The sequence below is a fragment of the Notolepis coatsorum genome (assembly GCF_963971535.1).
Source record: "Notolepis coatsorum genome assembly, chromosome: 3".
Classification (NCBI taxonomy): domain Eukaryota; kingdom Metazoa; phylum Chordata; class Actinopteri; order Aulopiformes; family Paralepididae; genus Notolepis; species Notolepis coatsorum.
In genome coordinates, this window is record NC_140167.1 from 108,858,453 (window position 1) to 108,880,681 (window position 22,229).

Below are 22,229 nucleotides of genomic sequence, written 5' to 3' on the forward strand. Positions count from 1 at the left end.
CTCTCTCTCACCGTCTCTCTGTTGACATTCTCAACAGGCTGCCTGAATAAGGATGAACATTGACGACAAGTTGGAAGGGATGCTGCTTAAGTGCAGCACTGGAGGAGTGGATGGAGGGAGAGTGGGGCTGGGCAGTGGAGGGATGGATGGAGGGAGAGGGGGGCTGGGCAGTGGAGGGATGGATGGAGGGAGAGGGGGGCTGGGCAGTGGAGGGATGGATGGAGGGAGAGTGGGGTTGCTGGGCAGTGGAGGGGGCCTGGTGGTGATGACCCTGGGAGGACGGTCACTGGCCAATCACCCCCTTTTGGCTGAGGATGATGATGAAGACGAGGACTTGACTGGGGACTCGTTGGTCACGCATGACCTGGTCCCTCTGGAAGAACTGATGGTGCAGGAGGAGCCTGTGAAAAACCATGGAGGAGGAGAGTTGGGAGTGCACTTCCCAGTAAAACTGCCCTGTTCGCTTCACATGCCTGTGAGTTCATGGTGGCTTGGTGGGGGTCCTTGTTTGAAAGTAGCTATATGAGTTGCATGCATGACTGGCCCTAGATCACAGAATGCAATTCCTAGGAGGGATTCACCCCTGCAGTACTCTGTGTTACTCACCCGATAATGAATTGCTGTGACTTGGGGTCAGCTCTTCTCATATATGATCAAATTCCTTTCAAAGTTTAGGCAGAACACATGTTAGTAAAATATCTCTACTTTTCCATAACGGGCATAGTAATCGCAGCAGCACGAAACACAACTTCCATTAATCAAAAATATGGTGACAGGCTATTTTAATGAACCTGGCTCAACAGAGGTTTTCATGTGGTTTGTGCTGCTGTGATTACTATCTCTGTTGTGTACAGTGGATGTGGTCCGTATTAATCTTATGGAAAATTCTAAATATTTTACTAAATATGTTTTCAGCCAAAACTTTCAAATCAAATCAAATTTATTTATAAGGCCCGACAACACACGTTAATGTCCCCATGGGCCGCACAGTTCTTCTTTAAACAAGTCAAGAAGAAAACATGACAATAAGTCAAGAACAGAACAAGAACACCATAAGGTCCAACAAATTTAAAATAAATGCAAATAAATTAAAGAATGCAAGCACTCCCAGACATACCCCACGCGAAGGTAAGGAAAAACTCACTAAAACCTAACAATAGGGAAAAATGCTCCACAGGCAGTGTGGAGGAGAGAAACCTTAGAAGGGCCATTGAAGGGGGGATCTCCCTTCTTAGGAATTTTATATTATATGACCAGAGCTTCACAGGAATTATTAATCGATTGTGAGTAACACTGAGTGTGACAAATCAGAATGCTGCGGGTTAATCCCTCATAGGAATTGCATAGAGTGATCTAGAGCTGCCTGTAATATATATAATGGAATACATGCACTTTATGGAGTATCAACCATCCTAGGGCTAATGTATTACGTGGCATCAAATCATATTTACAATGGTTGAATCATGAGTTTCTCCTATGAACATACCCTCCCCATAATATCAGTTCAGCCTTGTTAACCTTCCTTTGAATAGTCCAATTAATTTGTTTAAGATAACGATACACCTGAATTCCCATTAAAACTATTTCCCCTCTTTTCCTTTATGATATACACACACACACACACTTATTTGGACATTGACACAATTTTCACAATTTTGGCTCTGTACACCACCATAATGGATTTTAAATGAAACAATCAAGATGTGCTTTAAGTGCAGACTTTAAGCTTTAATTTGAGGGTATTCACATCCAAATCACAAAACAGTGTAGGAATTACAACAGATTCTACATGTGCACCCCCCTTTTTAACACTTTAATCGACGGAAACGCCGTAACTAGTCATTCCCCGCCATGCTCATTCTGCCGAAGACGCCGTAACACGTCTTTGATATCAATATTTCAAAAATCTGTGATCGAAATCATATTTCTCCCCCGGGGACCTGAGATATACTGCTGAGCTCCACTCAACTCTCTAACGGTTCAAGAGCGCCATCTGGTGGCCGATCGGCAGATCGCCCAACAGGAAGTCATGTGGATGAAGTGGTGCTCACCCATATTTCGTCCGGGCACTCGCTATCATTAGCAGGACTCCATCTTGACACAATGGATGTCGATCGGTTGCAAATAACTCGACAAACAACATGATTTGGACGTATATACTATTATACAACCTGGAAATGGATCGGGTATTTCTACATCCCATAATATGAATATCTCTGCTCCAGGCTCATCGCCCAACGGCGCGAGGAAGATACGGTAAGATCCAGCGTTATTTTCCAACGTGTTCTTTACTAACTGCTCTGATGATCATATCACCCACACTAGATGAATGATATAACGTTGCCCACGGAATTATAAACGACCCCCCGCCCATCTGGTCAACATCAGATCATACGTAGTAACTCCTAGAAGCACATCCAGTTGACATTTTTTATCTCGCACAGATTCCTACCAAACTGTATTTGATCATCAATATAATGCATTTAGGGCTATAAATCAAGTTCTGGAGAAAGCTGCAGAAAACGATAAAAACATACTTATACTTTAGACCGTATTTTAGTATGAATATGTGAATGAAAAAGTATAACGTTGCTACACCCTGAACAATAGATATAGGACATTGAATGGGCCATAATAATGTCAATTTAGCAATACAATTTAAAAAGTTATAGCCCTGCAAAGAAGGGGAACTTCTCCATGTTAAATAGAGATGGCGAGGGATGGTAAATTATGAATTTAACCATGGCGATCAAAGTGTTAAGGGATCAAAAGTAATTGGACAAACTAACGACAACAAACAAGCCAGGGGAGGAAATTAGGCCATTTTACTCGCCAAATGCGAGTATTCTTTATGTTTGGCGAGTGATTCATGAAGAGCGCCACTCGCCACACTGACGAGTAGTAAACAAAACAAAAAAATCATTCTGCAATCTGCTGATTCGCTCACTGGCACAAGCCGAACTCTGACTCCCCCCTTATGATTCCTCCCATTTGCGCCTCATAATAATCCATAACCAATGAACATCATCGTTGCGCTCTAAGCTCCTCCAATGAACACTTGTTTTCTAGAAGATGCCGCCCATCTAGGGGAAGTGGACACACCACTGTGTGCGGCCCTACAGACTCCTGTCACCGGCTTGACAACGTAGACAAACTTAGACAAAAACACATCAGTGGATGAAAATAATTGCATGTAGAGTCGTCGCTTTCGGATATCAGTGCGGTCTGACATGGGGGCGAACAACAGCACGCGACGTGTCTCCTTCGAGTCGGATGAGAATGACAAGTGGCCGTGAGGCTAACTCACTCAAGTCAACCAGCATTAGCCGGGTAGCTACCTAGCATGTAACAAGCTATGCTCGTTCAACATAGTGGACGATTATCTGAGCGGCTTTGCTTAAATGCAGCCGAGTAACATTTGATTATTACCGGGTTTCCCCCCATATCACCACTCGCCCATATGCCCTTCACAACAGTGATGTTGTCATACTTGTCATTCAGAATACACCTGCTGAACCCCTAGCGTTGACATGAGATTCGATTCCAATGTATTGTCATCATACACAGCACAAGTACAGTACAACCAGAATACGTTTGGCATCCAACCAGAGTGCAAATGTAACAAGTCAAGTTCAAGTTTTGTTTTATTTAGCTATTATATTACAGTGAAATGCTTGGTTCTTTCACTGTCCAGCCCAGCCCAACCCAGTCCAACCTAGACCTGCCCAACTTTCCCTGCCCAACCCAGTCCAGCATCTTTCACTGCCCAGTTCAGCCCAACCCAGTCCAGAATAGTTCCCTCTTTCATGTTAATATGTGATATCCTAATATTTTGAAGAGTAGAGACGGTGTGATTAATATATGTTTTATGCTAATATTGTGAAGAGTAGAGACACTTATTAATGTTTTATGGTAATAAATATTTTAAAGAGTAGAGACACGGTGTGATTATTACTATGATTGAAAATCAATTTAGACGAAGACATAAAAAGAAGTAATTATCACAATTAGCGATTTATTTATGGCTGGTAAAAAAAATCAGTTTGGCTGGTAAAAAAAAATCATATACTCGCCAGTTGGCTGGTAAGCCAAAAAGTTAGTTTCCTCCCCTGCAAACAACTTTGTTGCATATCCTTTGCAGTCGATGACGGCCTGAAGTCTAACCCATAGACGTCAGGTTTCGTCCCTGGTGAAGTGCAGATGGACAATGAACCAAAAGCGCAAAAGCATTTGGTCCAAAGCATTTGGCTGAATATGAGCAGATAATATTGCACGAAACACATCAGAGTTCATCCTGCTACCTCCTGGAGAGTGTTCTTGATCTGGCCAACTGTTGTGAAGGGGTTATTCTTCACCTGAAATAATCCTTCCATCATCCACCACAGTTGTTTTTCTGTGGTCGTCTGGGTCTCAAAAACAGGAAGACCAGATTAGAGTTAGCCAAAGAAACGTCTAAAAGGCCTGTAAGGTTCTGGTGCAGCATCTGGACCCATCTTCTGGATATTTTGGTGTTGCTGAGCTCACCAGTGTGTTTCTTCTTTTTAAGAATGCACCAAACAGTTGATTTGGCCACGCCTAATGTGTTTGCTCTTGATTCATTGATTGATTGATTGAAAACGTTATTAACAGATTGCAGAATGGGTACAATACAGTACAGCTCAATACACACAATTGTTAAGGGGATGCAGACCAGAGAAAGACTTTCGTCTTGTTTACATCAGGGTCCCCCATTTTCAATTCATCATAACATATATGACATACATATGACATACAGATAGAGAGTACTGCTACATCTATACATTTATGACATACCAGATTTACAAATACAGTACTGTTTGTAATACAAAAAGCGTTTAAAAAAGAGAGTATACATTTGACGTAGAAACTGTACATTGGAGGTGGGTGGGTGGGGGGGGGGGGGGAACTGTACATTGGAATATCGACGAAACCTTACTTGGTCCCAAGAAGAGGATCTCGTGTATTATTGGGTTAGGACATTTACTGAATATTGACAAAACCATACTTGGTCATTTACTGTACATTGGAGGGGGTTGTGTTAGGACATTTACAGGGGCCAGTTTCGAATTGCAGTCTCCCATAGGTGCTCTTTGAGAGTGGTTTTGAAAGTGGGTAGTGATTCACATTCCTTTACAGCTTTGGGTAGGGCGTTCCACATTGATGTGGCATAATTGCGAAACGTCCCTTGTTTGAGCCGAATCTGGGTTTAACATGATTTGTGGAGCTCCCTCTGGTGTTGTGATCGTGGTATTCACTGACCTTTGGGAAGTATTTTGACATGTACATGGGTACCTTGGTCGCGTAGTGTATCTTGTAGACCAGGCCCATTGCAAGTTGCTGTACTCTGTCGTCTACTCTAAGCAGGGCCGCCTCAGGGGGTGTGCGAGCAGTGCGGTTGCACAGGGCCTCGCGGGAAGGGGGGCCTCGCAAAAATAAAATAAAAAATATAATTTTTTATTATTTTTAATTTTTTAATTTTTAATTTTTTTGTGAGGCCCCCCTTCCCGCAAGGCCCTTTTTCATCACAGACCTAAAATCTAGTTTTGCTTACATGCTTATATATTTCACATTAGACACGTTTGTAGAATAGTGTTCCGGGCTCTGCGGCTCTGCTGCTCTGCAGATATACTATTGGTTTCATTCAATTACTTTTGTCCAAAGCATCGTTGGAGGACTAACACTAGGGGGAGCCGAGCTGGTTGGCGTCGGTCTGGTAGTCGGTAGAGAGATGTGAAGAAGACCGGATCCACGAGGGAAGGGGCTACAGCCAGGTACAGGGTCTATTCAGCGCTATCCACAGGAGCGAGTGGATGTCTTTTGAAAAGCAGCATCGCAGCAGAAGAAATAACACTGTGTGCCATAAGCTTGTTATCAATACCAAGTATGATTAGGTTATGCCAAGACGAAGAGGACGTTCGGCAGATGGACTGCAGATGAAAGTTGTTTCATGTTAGAACCTTCAGTCAGGCTATAGCTATGTCGGCTAGTAGCAATTAGCTAAAGGCAGGGACAGGTAACTAGCGTTGGCTAACGCTATCTAGCGCTAGTTACCTGTCCCTGCCTTTAGCTAATTGCTACGTTATCGAGTGCTAACGTGTGGCAGATCAACTAGGACTCCCAAGTTCATCCCAACGGACAATATCATGGATGGGACTGGTACTTTTCATCTCCACGGTAGGAAAATGCGTCGACGTCGTCTCCTTCCAACTTTGCCATTGATTCTGCGTTAGGGTGAGTTTTGCAATCTATTCTATTCCCGCCGTGGAGATCGATCTCTCTCTCTCAATTCAATTCAAATGGGCTTTATTTCATATTCTTGTATTTCTCCCAGTAGGTATGGGAGTTTTGAGTTATTGTCCATGTTTTCAAAGTCTCTTTGGGTGTTTGCAATTTGTGGGAAGTATATGTCTTGGTATAGTGGGCAGGTTGTTAAGAAGTGGAGCTCGGTTTCCACCTCATCTTGTGTGCAGTGGGTGCAGTTGTACCCTTCTTGCTGTCTTGTCGTACAGAACTTGTAAGTCGCTTTGGATAAAAGCGTCAGCTAAATGACTAAATGTAAATGTAAATGCATAGTCTGTCTTCGCTTGGGAGCCAGGTCTGCCTATGGCGGCCTTTCTCGATGGCTAGGCTGTGCTCGCTGAGTCTGTACCTAGTCAAGGACCTTCTTAGTATTGGGTCAGTCACAGTGCTCAGGTATTCTGCCACTGTGTACTCTCTGTTTAGGGCCAAATAGCATTTCAATTTGCTCTGGTTTTGGGTTGTTTCTTTCCAATGTGTGTCTCTCTCTCTCTCTCTCTCTCTCTCTCTCTCTTCTCTCTCTCTCTCTCTCTCTCTCTCTCTCTCTCTCTCTCTCTCTCTCTCTCTCTCTCTCTCTCTCTCTCTCTCTCTCTCTCTCTGGCCTTGCTTTGGTGGAGGTTGTGCCACTGTGTGTGTGCCATCATGTTAACGTTAGCCTCAGTTAAACCTTGCAACGCCTCGTTAGATGAAGCTGTGTTCTGTGGTGTCCTGTGTTCTGAGCTGTGTTCTGAGCTGTGTGCTGAGCTGTGTTCTGTGCTGTGTTCTGCATGTGTTCTGCATGTGTTCTGAGCTGTGTTCTGAGATGTGTTCTGAGCTGTGTTCTGTGTTCTGAGCTGTGTTCTGAGCTGTGTGCTGAGCTGTGTTCTGTGTTGTGTTCTGCATGTGTTCTGTGTTCTGAGGTGTCCTGTGTTCTGAGCTGTGTTCTGTGCTGTGTTCTGAGCTGTGTTCTGAGATGTGTTCTGAGCTGTGTTCTGTGTTCTGAGCTGTGTTCTGAGCTGTGTTCTGTGCTGTGTTCTGAGATGTGTTCTGTGTTCTGAGCTGTGTTCTAAGCTGTTCTTAGCTGTGTTCTGAGCTTATATAGTGCTTTTACTAACTATATTATATTTCTCTCTCCTCTGGTCAGGGGCATTGCCGGGTCTGTGCAGCGATAACACTGTATATTGACTGTAGAACGGGAGCTCTCTCTCGCTCTCTCTCTCTCTTGCTATATGTTGACTGTATCATGCCCAGCCTCGGGCAGCGCTATTATTTAAGAATATGTTGACTGTATGGGAAAAAAATAAAAAATTATATTAAATAATTTTTCTTTTTCTTTTCTTTTTAACCTTTAGGGGGGGGGGGGGCCTCACGTTTAAATCTCGCACAGGGCCTCTCATTTCTCCCAGGCGGCCCTGACTCTAAGCCATCCTAGGTAGTCAAAGTTGGCAGGGGTGAGGTGGGTTCTAGGAGTAAGGTCAAGTAGTAGTCTGACCAGTTTGTTTTGTGATGTTTGTAATCTTGTTTTTAGCGCCTTTGAGGTGCTTTGGTACCATGGGTGCAAGCATAGTCGTAGTACCCTTGAATGAGTGCTCCTGCCAGAGTCTTCAGGGTATTCTTGTTTACCAGAGAGGAGATCTGGTACAAGAATCTAGTTCGTTGGTTGACTTTTTTTTATTACATTCGATGCCATTTTGTCACAGGAAATACTTTCCTCTCTGATGTTTTTTTTTTTTTTAACTGTAACTGTAAATTTACCTTCAAATGAAAGCTGAACAACTGTCCGATAATAATCTAGCTGTGCAGGTTTTTGTGTTTTCTTTGTTTCGTAGTTTTTTTTACCCACACTGGATTTGTTTGAGTACTTGCACGTGCACAACTGCATTGAAATGGACTGTAGAAACAGAAATGAAAATACATTATTTTCCATTGTACAGTACAATCCATTTCACTTTCCCTATGTACATAATTGGTTGGATTACCATATGACGTATTTTTTAATACAGACCATGTTGATATTGGTGAATATTGTGAATATCGGCCATAACATAATTTATTATCACACTTTCATATCAGTGCCTCCCCATCGATGACCCCCTTGAAAACGAGATGCTAGTACATCTCGAGGGGTTTATCCAGCGATAAAATAGTCTTCAATGATGCATTGTCTTGGTTTTGCAGTTGAGCATCAAGCAGGAGCTGAAGTTGTCTGACCCGCTGGTCCAGATGAGGAGAGAGAAGAAGCAGATGAAGGAACTGATGGAGTGTCCCAAGAAGAAGAAGAGGAAGCAACGCTCGCCAGCTAAGGTGCAAGTGAGAGAAGTTTTATTTATTTATTTAATTTGTTATGGATTTTCCAAGTGGGTCAGGACAAGTGCACTGCACTACAGTTAGTGGAATCAGGACTTCCAATATGTAGCAAAAATATATCTTTCTTCCATGCTGCAACAAAAAAGTGCAACGTGCAGGTGGGTTAAAACGAGGCTAGATGCCCTCTTCAGTGCTTAAAGAAAGCATGTAGTTGAAACGTTTGCTGATGTAGCCCCGTTTTAACCCGCCTGCACTTTGCACTTCTTTTGTTGAAAACCTGATCCTGGGACAGCTGGTAAAAAGAGAGAAATCCAAGTTCAATGTTTTTAAAAGCAGTGGATGAAAAAGAAATGTTGGACATTGTAAATAAATGTAAAAACAAAAAGTCCACTGATTGTGATGACGTTAGTGAAAAAGGTCATTGCTGGGATCTGCAATGTATCATTTCAAACTGTATACAAACTGTATTCAACTGGGAGCAAACACCACTTCACAAACTATAGACCTGTCTCTTTACACCCACAATTCTCAAAAGTACTCAAAAAACGTTTTAACAACAGGTTAGATGCTTTCTTAGATAAGCGTCAACTACTCTCTGATAGCCAATATGGGTTCAGAGCAAACGGATCAACGTCACTGGCAATAATGGAAACAATAGAGGAAATCACAAATGCCATAGACAGTATTTATTTATTGATTTAAAAAAGCATTTGACACAATCAACCTATTAATTAACAAATTGTAAAAGTATGGCATCAGGGGAGTAGTAGTCAGGGCTGTACGCTAAGCTTTTTCACTAGGGGCACACTTGCCCCTAAATGAGAAATTTAGGGGCAAAGAATATTTTTTAGGGGCACATTTTTAAATAACTATTTTACCATTATAGTAGGGCTGGGCGATATGGCCTCTAAATGATATCGCGATATTTTGACATTTCCTCTAAAGCACTTAAAAATGCTTGATTTAACCCTTTGATGCATACAGTCACACCAATATGATGATTATAATAAGTCCCTGCAACATATGTTTGCATTATTAAACCATGAAGATGCTTTAAATAATAATTTAATGAAAATGTACTAAGAGTAGTCTACTGACACACTAATAAAAAAATCATTGAATGTAGAGAGAGAGAGAGAGAGAGAGAGAGAGAGAGAGGTTTTGTTCTAGGTTCGCGTTTTGATCGTCTAAGCTGCCGTAGGTGATGACGTCACACTCTAATGTAAACAGGAAGAGATGGAGACACGGAGATGGAAATTGAATGATATACAGAAATGAATAACCAATAAATATGAAGTTATGTTTAAACTTCTGTTGTCAATATAACCCACCCCCTTTCCTCACGAATGGAACTAGTCTTGTGGAGTCCGCTTTGACCGTTTTCCAGGGTTAGCAGAGATTGCTAGTTAGCTTAGCATAATCCTAATAGATACCTTGGTTAGCAGCTACCGTTAGCTCATTGCTCGTGTCAATTAAATTGCATGTTATTAAAGGTCCGCGCTGGTCTGTCTAATGAAATTACAACCGCAACATTATATTGCACTGTACAGCCCTGGTTGTAGGCTAATGTTTTACTACAATTTGTATGGATTAATTTAGGAGTGAAATGCGAATGAAGGGTTGAAATCACCACTCGCAAGCTTGCCCCCAGATATTATTTTAAACTCGCACGGACCAAATTAGGGGGCAATTTGCGATCATATCATCGCAGTGTACAGGCCTGAGTACTAGACTGGATCAAAAGTTATCTAAATAAGAGACAACAGTATGTGAAACTGGGTGATTGCTCTTCAATGTGTTTGGACATTGCTTGTGGTGTCCCCCAGGGGTCAGTGTTGGGGCCAAAATGATTTATACGTTGTGTATATCAACGACATATGTAAAGTGTCCAAGTTACTCAAATGAGTTTTGTTTGCCGATGACACAAATATTTTCTGTTCTGGGGATAATTTAAATAAACTGCAGGAGGACATTACGCAGGAAATGTTTAAACTTAAAATATGGTTTGATTTCAACAAATTGTCATAAAATGTATCTAGGACCAAAATAATGCTGTTTGGAAATTGTAGGAAAGATATGTGTACAGATAAAAATAGATTGGGTGGAAATTGAAAGAGTGTCTGAAATAAAATGTCTTGGTGTCACGATTGACAAACATTTATTGGAAATCACTAGGGCTGACCCCTATTAATCGATTAGTCGACTAATCGGTCGAAAGGGGCCGTAGTCGACTGGCCACGAATATAATTTAAAAAAAATATATATATATTAATTTTTATTTCGTTTTTTTATCATTTTATTCAAAAGAAAAGAGGCATAGAAGCGTGGCTAACACTAATGGCACGCATACCAGAGGCTAACTGCCTACGAAAACAGGTACAGAGGCACTGAAAGAGGATTTCACCCATCTAATGAACACACTATACTAGACAAATATCAAGATGTATCCATCAGTGGACCAATTGCATGCTTTTGCAGAGGACAAGAAGCCTTCAGTCGACTCCTTCAGACATTAAGCACCCCCCACAGCCCAAATGGAATGATAAAAAAATAAAAAATAAATAAATATTATACTTTTTTTAAGTCGACCAATAGTCGACTAACGGCAAATTTTGGCCAATCCTAGTCGACCATCCAAATCCTTAGTCGGGGACAGCCCTAGAAATCACATATCAAACACATTCAAGCCAAATTGGCAAGGCCAAGGAGCATTTCAGTAATAAACAAAGCAAAGCAGGTCCTGGATCACAAATCACTTCATATTCTCTACTGTTCACTAGTTTCACCATATTTAACTTACTGCGTTGAAGTCTGGGGAAATAATTATAAATGCTCATTACTAGAGTTGTTCCGATACCGATACTAGTATCGGAAATGCCGCCGATACTGCCTAAAATGCTGGTATCGGTATCGGCGAGTACACGTAAATTCTAGCCTCCGATCCCATGATGTAATTTATCTCCTGCCGAGTCCTGCGGAGAGTGAGGATTATAAAATGAACATGTTTTAAAGTGTGATGCTGTGTCATTTTAACAGCCGATACACTTTCTTAAATTCCATTGTCCCCGACAGTGCAGTGTGACGGGGAGCTCGGACGGGAATCGGGATGTGTTTGGCTGGTGTTATGATAGCATTAGCTGGAAAGATAGCTAGTTGGAACAACATCCGCTTTTAACGTTACATCAAATCAGATGATCGCCTGTCCTTTCTCCAGGACCTAACACTGTCCGTGACCGTCTATCAACAATAATGCACCCACGGTGAATTGTATTTAAGTTAAGTAGCTACGGACTAGCGTTAGCTGACTATTACTAACGTTATCTTAATGTCAATGCGGGAAGGCGAGCTAGGTCAGTTAGCTTAGCTTGATAACGTTACCGTGTCTAAAGTTGGTGCTATTCACATAATCCAGCAATAATGGCTGCAGACCTGCAAGCAAAGTACAGCAAGTGCCAAAGGATAAGAGTCTGAGACGGAGTTTCAAAAGAGAATGTTGAATATTTATTTTGCATCAAAAATCACAACATGAACGTTCTATCTGCCACTAGCTTACAGACTGAATAGGGTATATCTGCAGAGCCACTGAGTAGCGAGTGCAACACCGTTTAATGTCCGTGTGGATCATTGGAGTAGGGTATATCTGCAGTGCTGCAGCCCATACTCATTGATTAATGATACTAATACAAATCTATACAATCACCTGTTGTTGAATAAATACCATACGTTCTAGTTATTACTAAAAAACAGTATAACAGTATCTAAAAAAAAAAGTATAATTTATATAATTTTTTTTTAATTTTTTTTTTATGCACTGGTATCGGATAAATATCGGTATCGGCCGATACCCAAAGCTTAGGTATCGGAATCGGATCGGAAAGGGAAAAATGGTATCGGAACATCTCTACTCATTACACCCATTAATCATCCTACAGAAAAGAGCTATGCGCATCATTCACAAGGTTGAATATCGATTCTGGAACATTTCTTACAAGTTTCAAGTTTCAAGTTTCTTTAATAGTTGTCGTACAGAATACTTTTATACAAAATGCTTCTTACTGTTACGCTCCAGAGACTGTGCAAGACAAGATAAGTATGAAATTAAATAACATAGTATAGCATGTAAATTAGAGGTAAAAAATGAGGTCACAGTGTTCAGTATAGACATATGTACAATGTTCGATGCAGAATAGACGTAACTGAGTTACCATATAATATACAATACTATGCAGTGTACTAATATACAATACTATATAGTGCAAGGCAGAAATGGGATGAGGTGCAATTTCGGTACAATTTACAGTAGGTGTACGAGTTGTAGTGCAAATCCTTTATCAATAAATATAAAGTGTGTTTGTGTGATCTAAAGTGTGGAGAGTGGGTGCTGCAGTGTGTTGTTTGTTTAAGTGAGTGTGTGCGTGTGGGTGTGTGTGCTGTGTGCATTTGATAGTTGTTGCATAGTGTTTATTGTTCGTTTAGCAGCCTGATGGCCTGGGGATAGAAGCTTCTTCTGAGTCTTTCTGTGCTCGCCTTAAGACTCCGGTATCGCTTGCCTGACCGCAGCAGTTCAAAGAGGCAGTTGTTCGGGTGGCTGGAGTCCTTGATGATTCTCTTAGCCTTCCCCCTGCACCGCTTGTTGTAAATGTTCTGGAGGGTGGGAAGCCCCCCTCCAATTGTGCGTTCGGCTGAACGTGTCACTCTTTGTAGTCTGCTACGGTCTTGTGCAGTGCTATTCCCAAACCAGGAGGTGATGTTGCCAGTCAGGATGCTCTCTATTGTACATGAGTAGAAGTTCCTAAGGATCTTCTGACTGACTTGGAACTTCCTTAGGCGCCTGAGGAAGTAGAGGCGTTGTCGTGCCTTCTTCACAACACTGTCAATGTGTGTGGTCCATGTCAAGTCCTCGGATATGTGGGCTCCGAGGTACTTGAAACTGTTCACTCTCTCAACCGGTGCCCCGTCGATGCTGAGGGGGCTGTAGTCCTTGACCCCCGACCTCCTGAAGTCCACAATCATCTCTTTTGTTTTGCTGACGTTCAGGGAAGCGTCAGCTAAATGACTAAATGTAAGTGTGTGTGTGTGTGTGTGTGTGTGTGTGTGTGTGTGTGTGTGTGTGTGTGTGTGTGTGTGTGTGTGTGTGTGTGTGTGTGTGTGTGTGTGTGTGTGTGTGTGTGTGTGTGTGTGTGTGTGTGTGTGTGTGTGTGTGTGTGTGTGTGTGTGTGTGTGTGTGTGTGTGTGTGTGTGTGTGTGTGTGTGTGTGTGTGTGTGTGTGTGTGTGTGTGTGTGTGTGTGTGTGTGTGTGTGTGTGTGTGTGTGTGTGTGTGTGTGTGTGTGTGTGTGTGTGTGTGTGTGTGTGTGTGTGTGTGTGTGTGTGTGTGTGTGTGTGTGTGTGTGTGTGTGTGTGTGTGTGTGTGTTTCCGTTTCCATTTCCATTTCCATTGGGTGGGGCCGGGGGACAAATACACTGGAGGAAAGTAACCCAGCTCAGCACTGCCCAAATTATATCATCACTATTGCCTGTTTGAAGGATATCATCCTCAAATACATATACACCTACATGCCTTGTAGAATTCCACACATAAGAAAGAAAGATACTGGGATGAATAAACAAAATAGGAAATAAAATTTAGATAAGGTGCTACTGAGATGTTTTGGTGAGTTCTTTGTTTTTTTGTGGAAGTTGCCCTTCTTAAAAATGCATGAACATTCACTGATAATTGGTCTGTAGTGGAGTCTACAAGGTCTACATTGCCGGACCATGTAGAATCCGGACCTTGTAGACTGACATAATTCTGTGCATAGTTTAGTCTACACAGGCCATATTTCAAATAATCAAAATCTTACTTCATTCATCTTAAACATTCTTGATTTGGGGGATTGGTAGTTCCCATGAAATCTGAAGTTGTTCAAACGACAACAGCGATCCACCTTGAATTAAATCACACAGCCGAGTGAAACCTTGTTGGCTCAGTCACGAAAGGGGCTACTTAATTAATTAATCCAACCCACTTTATTTATAGAGCACATTTAAAAACAACAAAGTTTATGAAAGTGCTGTACAAGTCCCACAACATAAGATTAAAATTAAAATCGAAGCTCGGCCCCGAAGCTTCGATTGCCAAAAAAAGCTTCGAAGGTCAGCCCTAGTGTTGTTGTTCCGCTGTGCCACGCAGTCATGTGTGTACAGGGAGTAGAGGAGGGGGCTCAGAACACAGCCCTGGGGGGCCCCTATGTTGAGCGTGATGGATGAGGAGGTGCAGTTGCCTGCTCTTACCACCTGGGGTCTGCCCGTCAGGAAGTCCAAGACCCACTGGCAGAGGTCATAGTTCAAGCCCAGGTCCCTGAGCTTGGCTATGAGTTTGGAGGGGACTATGGTATTGAATGCTGAGCTGTAGTCGATGAACAGCATTCTCACATAGTTCCCCTGCCTCTTGTCCAGGTGTGATGCTGCTGTGTGCAGCACATGGGCTATGGCGTCCTCCGTGGACCTGTTGGGGCGATATGCAAATTGCAGGGGGTCCAGGTTGATGGGGAGGGAGGAACAGATGTAGCCCTTCACTAGCTTCTCAAAGCACTTCATGGCTATGGAGGTGAGGGCTACAGGGCGGTAGTCGTTGAGGCAAGCGGGCGTAGATTTTTTGGGTACAGGGATGATGGTGGACTTCTTCAGACAGGTGGGGATGACAGCCTGTTCCAAGGACAGGTTGAAGATGTCAGTGAATACCGGGGCCAGTTGGTCGGCACAGACTTTTAGGACGCGGCCGGGGATGTGATTTCTGGGAAAGAGGAGACAAACTGTACTGTCTGGAAGCGATAAGATTGATGAGGCCCCCCCTACCCCCACCCCCCCCCCATCCGCCCCTGTCGTTGTAACTCAACTGGCGCCATATGCCGTGGCAGGCTGCCTCTGATGTGCGTCGGTGGGGGCCCCTTGACTGCTTCACAACCAAATTCCTTACCCGAGTCTCCAATGCCCCCCCCCCCCCTCCACTCCGCCCCCCCCCTCCAGTTCACCAGGCGCGATCCACTATGTTTCTACATGGTGGAATGCAGCCGACTATCGCATACAGTGTCTCAGGCCTCCTGTAATGATGACATGTGTCAACAAATGTACATGTCTGTTGAATTTATGCTGTGCCATTGTTACTGTAAAAATGTAATGATTGTGTTGTTGTTAATATCATTAATGAGACGTTGAGCTGTATGTGTGTGTCACGAATTTCCCCAAGGGGATTAATAAAGGAATATCTTATCTTATCTTATCTTATGCCGTCCGGTCCTGCTGCCTTCCTTATATTCACTTTTTTAAAGGTCCGCCTCACCTCATGCTCTGTTACCCTGAACACTGAGTCTCCATCAGCAGACTCCCCCCCCCCCCCCCATTGCCGTGGTTTGTAGGCTGGTGTTGTTATTCACAGCCTCAAACCTCGCATAGAAGGAATTGAGATCGTTTGCTAAGGAGATGTCACTGTTCAGTTTGAGGGAGGTGCCTTTGTAGTCTGTCATTGTTCTGAGGCCCTGCCACATACCTCTAGAGTCAGCCTGTTCAAACTGAAGTTCAACTTTATCCCTGTAACGCCGTTTTGCCTCTATTACTGCTCTCCTGACGTTGTATTTTGCCGTCTTGTGTTCTTCCATGTTGCCTGTCACCAGCCCGGTGTTGTAGGCTGATGTGCGCACTTTCAGAGCCTCACGGACGGATTTATCTACCCAGGGCTTTTGATTTGGGTATATTCTAATTGTGGTAGAGGGGATTGTTTCTTCTACCAGAGTACAGACAAAGTCAAGCACCGTTTCAGTGTATTCGTTAATATTGGCTGTGTTATCACGGAATACACTCCAGTCTGTGCATTCAAGCGCAGCTTGGAGTGTCTCCTCTGACGTCACGGTCCAACGCTTAACTAGAGCCATATGAAATCCGTTTTATTTTTTTCCAAATTCCATTTTATTTTTTTCCAAATTCCGTTTTTTCCGTTTTAATATTTCAGAATTCTGTATTTTGCTTTGTACGCTCATTTTACCATCAGAAATAGTGTCTAATAAGTGGGAATGAATAAATGTCCACAATTTAATAAGATATAACAGTCCATTTAATAGGGCTGTCTTAAATACTTCGAAGCTTCGAAGCTTTGTTCGATGGGCATGGGATTCGAATATGAAAATAAAATTCGATTATTAAAAAAAATAATAATAATTATATATATTTTTGCAAAATCAACTCTGCCTCTCTTTGTTAACTACAACAAGCAATGCTGTTTGTTATTTAAGATGAGGTCGGACTCTGCACTGACAGATTTGTGTTCATTGTGCTGCTTTTATAAAGCCTCAAATGACGGCTTACAATATTTCATGAAAGCAAAGTGTTTTGTTTGTCTAAGATTTAAAAAGGTTTCAACTTTACAGCACTGACAAAGTTGAACAAAGTGCTGTACAAGTCCCACAACAGTAAAAAAAAAAGTTAAAAAAAAAAGAAAATAATAATATATATTTTTTTTAGTTGATTCCATTTTTATTGCTCAATTCCGCGATTCCGTCCGCGATTCCGTGATCGCGGATTCCATATGGCTCTACGCTTAACCTCTCGCGATACTACCGGCGTTCGCTTGAGACTTTGTCTTTACTTTGGCAAAAGAAAGATGGCGGCGTGATCGGACTTACCGAAAGGACTAAGAGCCTGTGACTTGTACCCATTCTTAAATTGCGAGTATACATGGTCTAATATGTTCTCGCCTCTGGTGGGACAGGTCACATGCTGATAGAAATTCGGCAACACCTTTTTAAGACGCGCGCTGTTGAAATCGCCCAGAACCAAAATGGCAGCGTCAACGCTAGCTATCTGTAGTTTGTTTACCTCGTCGTGTAACTTTGAAAGTGCGGCCCCAGTGTTCGTGTGTGGTGGAATGTACACTCCGATGAGGATGATGGACGTTAACTCCCTCGGGAGAAAGAAGGGTCGACATTTGATCGTGATAAACTCCAGGTCTGGGGAGCAGTGGTTAGACAATTCCTTTGCGTTGCCTAAATCGCACCACTCCTTGTTTATCATGAAGGCAATGCCGCCTCCTTTCGTCTTGAGTGACTCTTCTGCCGTCCGGTCCTTGACAGTTTTACTTTGCAGTTGAAAAAAGGTGATAAATAAAATTTGAGCAAAACATTTTAATAAAACATCGCAATATTTTCAGCGTATCGCGATATATTCAGCGTATCGCGATATATTCAGTACAAAATTATTAAATTGTACTGATATTGTAATGTATCAAACTGCACAAATAATGTACAAAGCAAAAAATTATAAACTCCCAGGAAATATTCAAAGATTGTTCAACGTGCAAGATGGGGGTTACAATTTAAGTAGCCCCTTTCGTGACTGTGATTGACCGAGTGAAACCACAGTCACTTCCTAGCCCATAGCAAACCAACGTATGTTGACCATGAAGGACTGGTTCTGCCCGAACCGTTCGTTATACAAGTATCACAGAGACATTTCAAAGGTACTCACAGTTGCACGAGGGTTTCGGACAAACATATGTGATGGTTTGAAAGCTCGGTGTTGCTAATAAACATTTTAAATATCTTTTATAAACTGGTCAACACTGCTCAAAACGGCTTTATTTCCGTATTTGGCTGCCTGGTGCGCCTGCGCTGTGATCACAGCGCATGCGCATCATGCACCCAACGCCGGAAATAATGCAGGTTGACCAGTTTATAAAAAATATTTAGGTGAAGATCTTGATCCACGTTACTAGAAAACTCCGCCCGGATGACTTTCATCGACGCATGGAGAGATACACAGAGTCTCAAATGGAGTGCAACATCGGCCGCATACCACCAGGTGGCGGTATTGGACCTTTGCAATCTCAGACTCCTTCCCTATGGTACCACAGCTTTCCTGGATGATTTATGAATGGAAATACAGAATAAAAGAAATAACGAGTATACTCGTTGGTGTTATTCGATTGGCGGCCAATAACAAGTATACTCGTCATTGGCGGGGAATGAGTTAATGATCACAATAAAATACATGTACTTTACGGTGAAATGCTTGGTTCTGTATGAAAATTTAAGTAAAGAGGAATATACAATACATATATACAGTAAAATCTAAAGTACAACCTAGGTACAGTCTAAGTACAGTGAGTAAAAATGAGTAAACAGTGAGGTACAATGCAGAAAATGAGGTACAGAACGTTGAGGTAAGGTGCAATTTCAAATGAGGTATGAATATAGTGCAAATCTCTTTAATAATAGATAAATATAATGTAGTGTTAAAGTGTCTAAAGTGAGTGTTAAGGTGAGTGTTTGTTTAAAGGGGAACTGTTTTACTATTTCTCTCACTATTTGGGCAATTTTACACAATTCCTGTGAGTATGGAACACATCTGTAAGGTTTTAAAAAGAAAATGCATTGTTTTGTATTTCTAATCAAGTACTCAGTCTAAAGCAGCATTTTTCCACTTCAAGATTCAGAGCTGTTTTTGGCTGCGCTCCGCCCATACTCGCAAAGCGCTTTGAGTGACAGTCACCAACCAACCATGGATCATCACCGCTTGTCCTCTTCCGCTTCATAATAATAGTTACGTTAATACACTATTGACACATGTGCAGACAGTTGACAGTTGCTGAGTAATGATTTGACAACTTCTGTCCATAATAAATATAACCCTGACAGTGAATCAATGGCCAATGGCTCAGCTTCAACTCCCATATGAAATGCACGCACACACATACGGAAGAGTACCGTTAATACACTATTGACACAAACGGATGAATGAATGAGGTCCTACTGCTAATTAACTAATTACGACGTACTGTATGTACTTACTGACTTCGGTCCCGAAGACGTGGTACAGGCTAGCTCCCTTCTTTAGCAACAGCCAGGAAATCACTGCAGCATTATAAAGTCCTTCGTCTTTGCAAAAATCCAAAAACAAACTTGGCCCATTGCTTGTGGAGCACGATATCATTAGGAAATGAATGCAAGGACGTATTAGCTGCTTGGCAGTCAGGAACAGCTGAACATATCTTGCCCGTTTTGTTCATAACGTTTTTAAATGCGAACCCAATGCTATAGGGGTGGGAATCGCCAGAGACCTCACGATACGATACTATCGCGATACTTGCGTCACGATACTATCGCGATACTAAATATATCGCGATACGCTGAAAATATTGCGATATTTTATTAATGTTTTGCTCAAATTAAATTTATTACCTTTTTTCAACTGCAAAGTAAAACTGTCAACATGTTTTATCTAATAAAATAAAGTTCAGTCTGTTCATCTCACTTCAATAATTTTTATTGCAGAACATGGTATTCTTTTTCTCAAGCAGACGGATGTAAACACTAATCTGTGTTGCATGTACCTGACAAACTGAACTGTTTGTATTACAGTCATATTCCATGGGTGTGTGTGTGGACTACTGTACTATTACAGGTATTGAAATGAACAATGCAACTTCCTTATACAAAAAAAAAGATTTATGAATAATTAAATATTGATACAGTATCGCCACGCAAAGTATCGCGAAACTACTACGTATCGATTCCCCCCCCCACCCCTACAATGCTAACTCACTGTTAAACTTCAATTCCACGCATACTGCAATAAATAATGGTTGAGTGTGCACGGTGGCTACAAACATAGAGGGGGCGTTATTATGCAGATGAGAATGAGTGTAGATGATGGGTTGTTACATGGAGTCATTGAGTATCCTGATGGCCTGGGGATAGAAGCTCCTTCTGAGTCTCTCTGTACTGGCCATGTGACTCCGGTAGCGCTTGCCTGACCGCAGCAATTCAAAGAGGCAGTTGTTTGGGTGACTAGAGTCTTTGGTTATTCTCTTAGCCTTGGCCCTGCAATGCTTGTAAATGTCCTGGATATCTGGATAGTTCATGTTGGCCCTAATCAATAATTATTTTTCATTTACTTAATTTTTTATACTCCTAAATACTACTACCTTTCTTTTTCTAATCTATTGTTCCTCCTTCTGATAGATTCTCACCATCAACGATGATGGATCATTGGGCCTCCAGAACCCCAAATGTCACATATGTGTCCACTGTAACGCCGCATTCCGAACAAACTACCATCTACAGAGGCACGTCTTCATCCACACCGGTATGAGCGCTCCGTCATTCAAGATTAGTGATTTGATAAAGAGGATTACTTCATTGTCAATGTACATAAGGCAATTTAACCTCTTAACCACTTTTCTTTAACCACATTTTGCATAAAACGCCTGACGATTGCATACCCAAAGTAATTTGTGATTTATTATACTTTATACGTATAGCACATGCATGAGTCTGATCTCTTTTGAAAGGTAACGTTCTGAAATCACGTTGAGTGCTAATGCAATAGTTACAGAGGTTTGAACACACAGAAGTAAAAGTTTTGTGGACTTACATTTCTGTTTACTTGTTGCCAGATGCCTATTTTTGGTTTCCAGCTGAGAGGTAGGAGCTGGAAAACATAACGGTTCCATTGCCTGAAGTCTTATAGTCATACAGATCCAACATCCATTACAGATGTTTTTGTAATCCTTGTATATGTAATAATTCGTCCAAAATGGCGGAGCACACTGATGAAGGCCGGATGGCTGAAAACGTTTTGTGCGCTATAACAACTTGAAAATAAAAACAACGATATTCCGAATGCGGAATTCTCCAAACAAACATCTTCTTCGTCTTCTTCTTCCCGTTTACCGTAGGAATCAGCCCTCATGTAATATACCGTTGGCTCCAGAATTTCATTGGCTACAAAGGTGGTCAATCATTTTCGCCATCAGCAGTGACTGGTTGGTTCAGGACCCGGCCAAACCGGACGTGGTCACTTGTCTGAACGGCTTGTCAAATGACGCTCGTCGGATGTTTCATCTTGTAACTAGAGACTGGAGGCACGCAATAGGTCGAGTGTGGTGACAATCGAAAGGCGGCAAATTCAACTTTCCAACAATGTATTTGTTGCATGGCAAAGAATGCAGCCGGCAGACGATGGCAAAGTGCTGCGATGTGCGCGCGAGTACGTGACGGCCCGCATGTGGGCCCCTGAACGTTAAGTCAGTATTGTTGCGTTTCTTTTTTCAAATGTAGCCAAGAGTGAAGACCCTAACCCTGTCAAAACAGCAGGCAAAGTGTATATTTTCAGCACTACGTTTGTTTACCAATTATTTTTTTAAGTGTTATTAGCTAAATATGAGCTTATAAAAATATCTGCGCTTTGCACCGGAAAACGGACAATTTAGACGCGAGAAGAAGAAGCACTCATGAAATCGTTGTAGTCTATACAAAAAAAACTGTAAATCATCTACCCTTTATTAATTTGCTTAGATCTTTTGTACACTTGATCTCAAGAAGGTGCTGAATGAGCTCAGTGGCAATTTTCACATCTGGTCAATGTTAGCATGATCTTATTATTTCCATAAAAGATGGAAAAAGTAACAGACACAATATTTCTGACACTGGGAATACATTCCCTGAGACCTTCTAGAAGTGGAGCAACCCTATCCCCCCCCTCACAGTAAGCTGTGGTGTTCCACAAGGAAGCATACTAGGTCCGCTACTGTTCCTAATTTATACTAATTACATGTCGTCAGCTTGTGATTGCAACTTGTTCCTGTTTGTGGACGACT

The 22,229-nt window shown here is 42.0% G+C and overlaps 1 protein-coding gene across 2 annotated transcripts in view; it reads left to right on the top strand.

The window, feature by feature from the left end:
- Nucleotides 1-256: 256 nt before the first annotated feature.
- Nucleotides 257-22,229, top strand: part of znf148 (zinc finger protein 148) — a 31,837-nt gene continuing 9,864 nt past the window's right edge. The window contains exons 1-3 of one of the 2 annotated variants that reach the window (XM_084310208.1): nt 257-475; nt 8,473-8,604; nt 20,593-20,716. In XM_084310208.1, coding sequence (XP_084166334.1) covers nt 266-475; nt 8,473-8,604; nt 20,593-20,716 — 466 coding nt within the window. In that variant the 5' untranslated portion in view covers nt 257-265. The remainder of the gene's footprint in view (nt 476-8,472; nt 8,605-20,592; nt 20,717-22,229) is intronic. The other variant, XM_084310209.1, reaches the window with a different exon arrangement.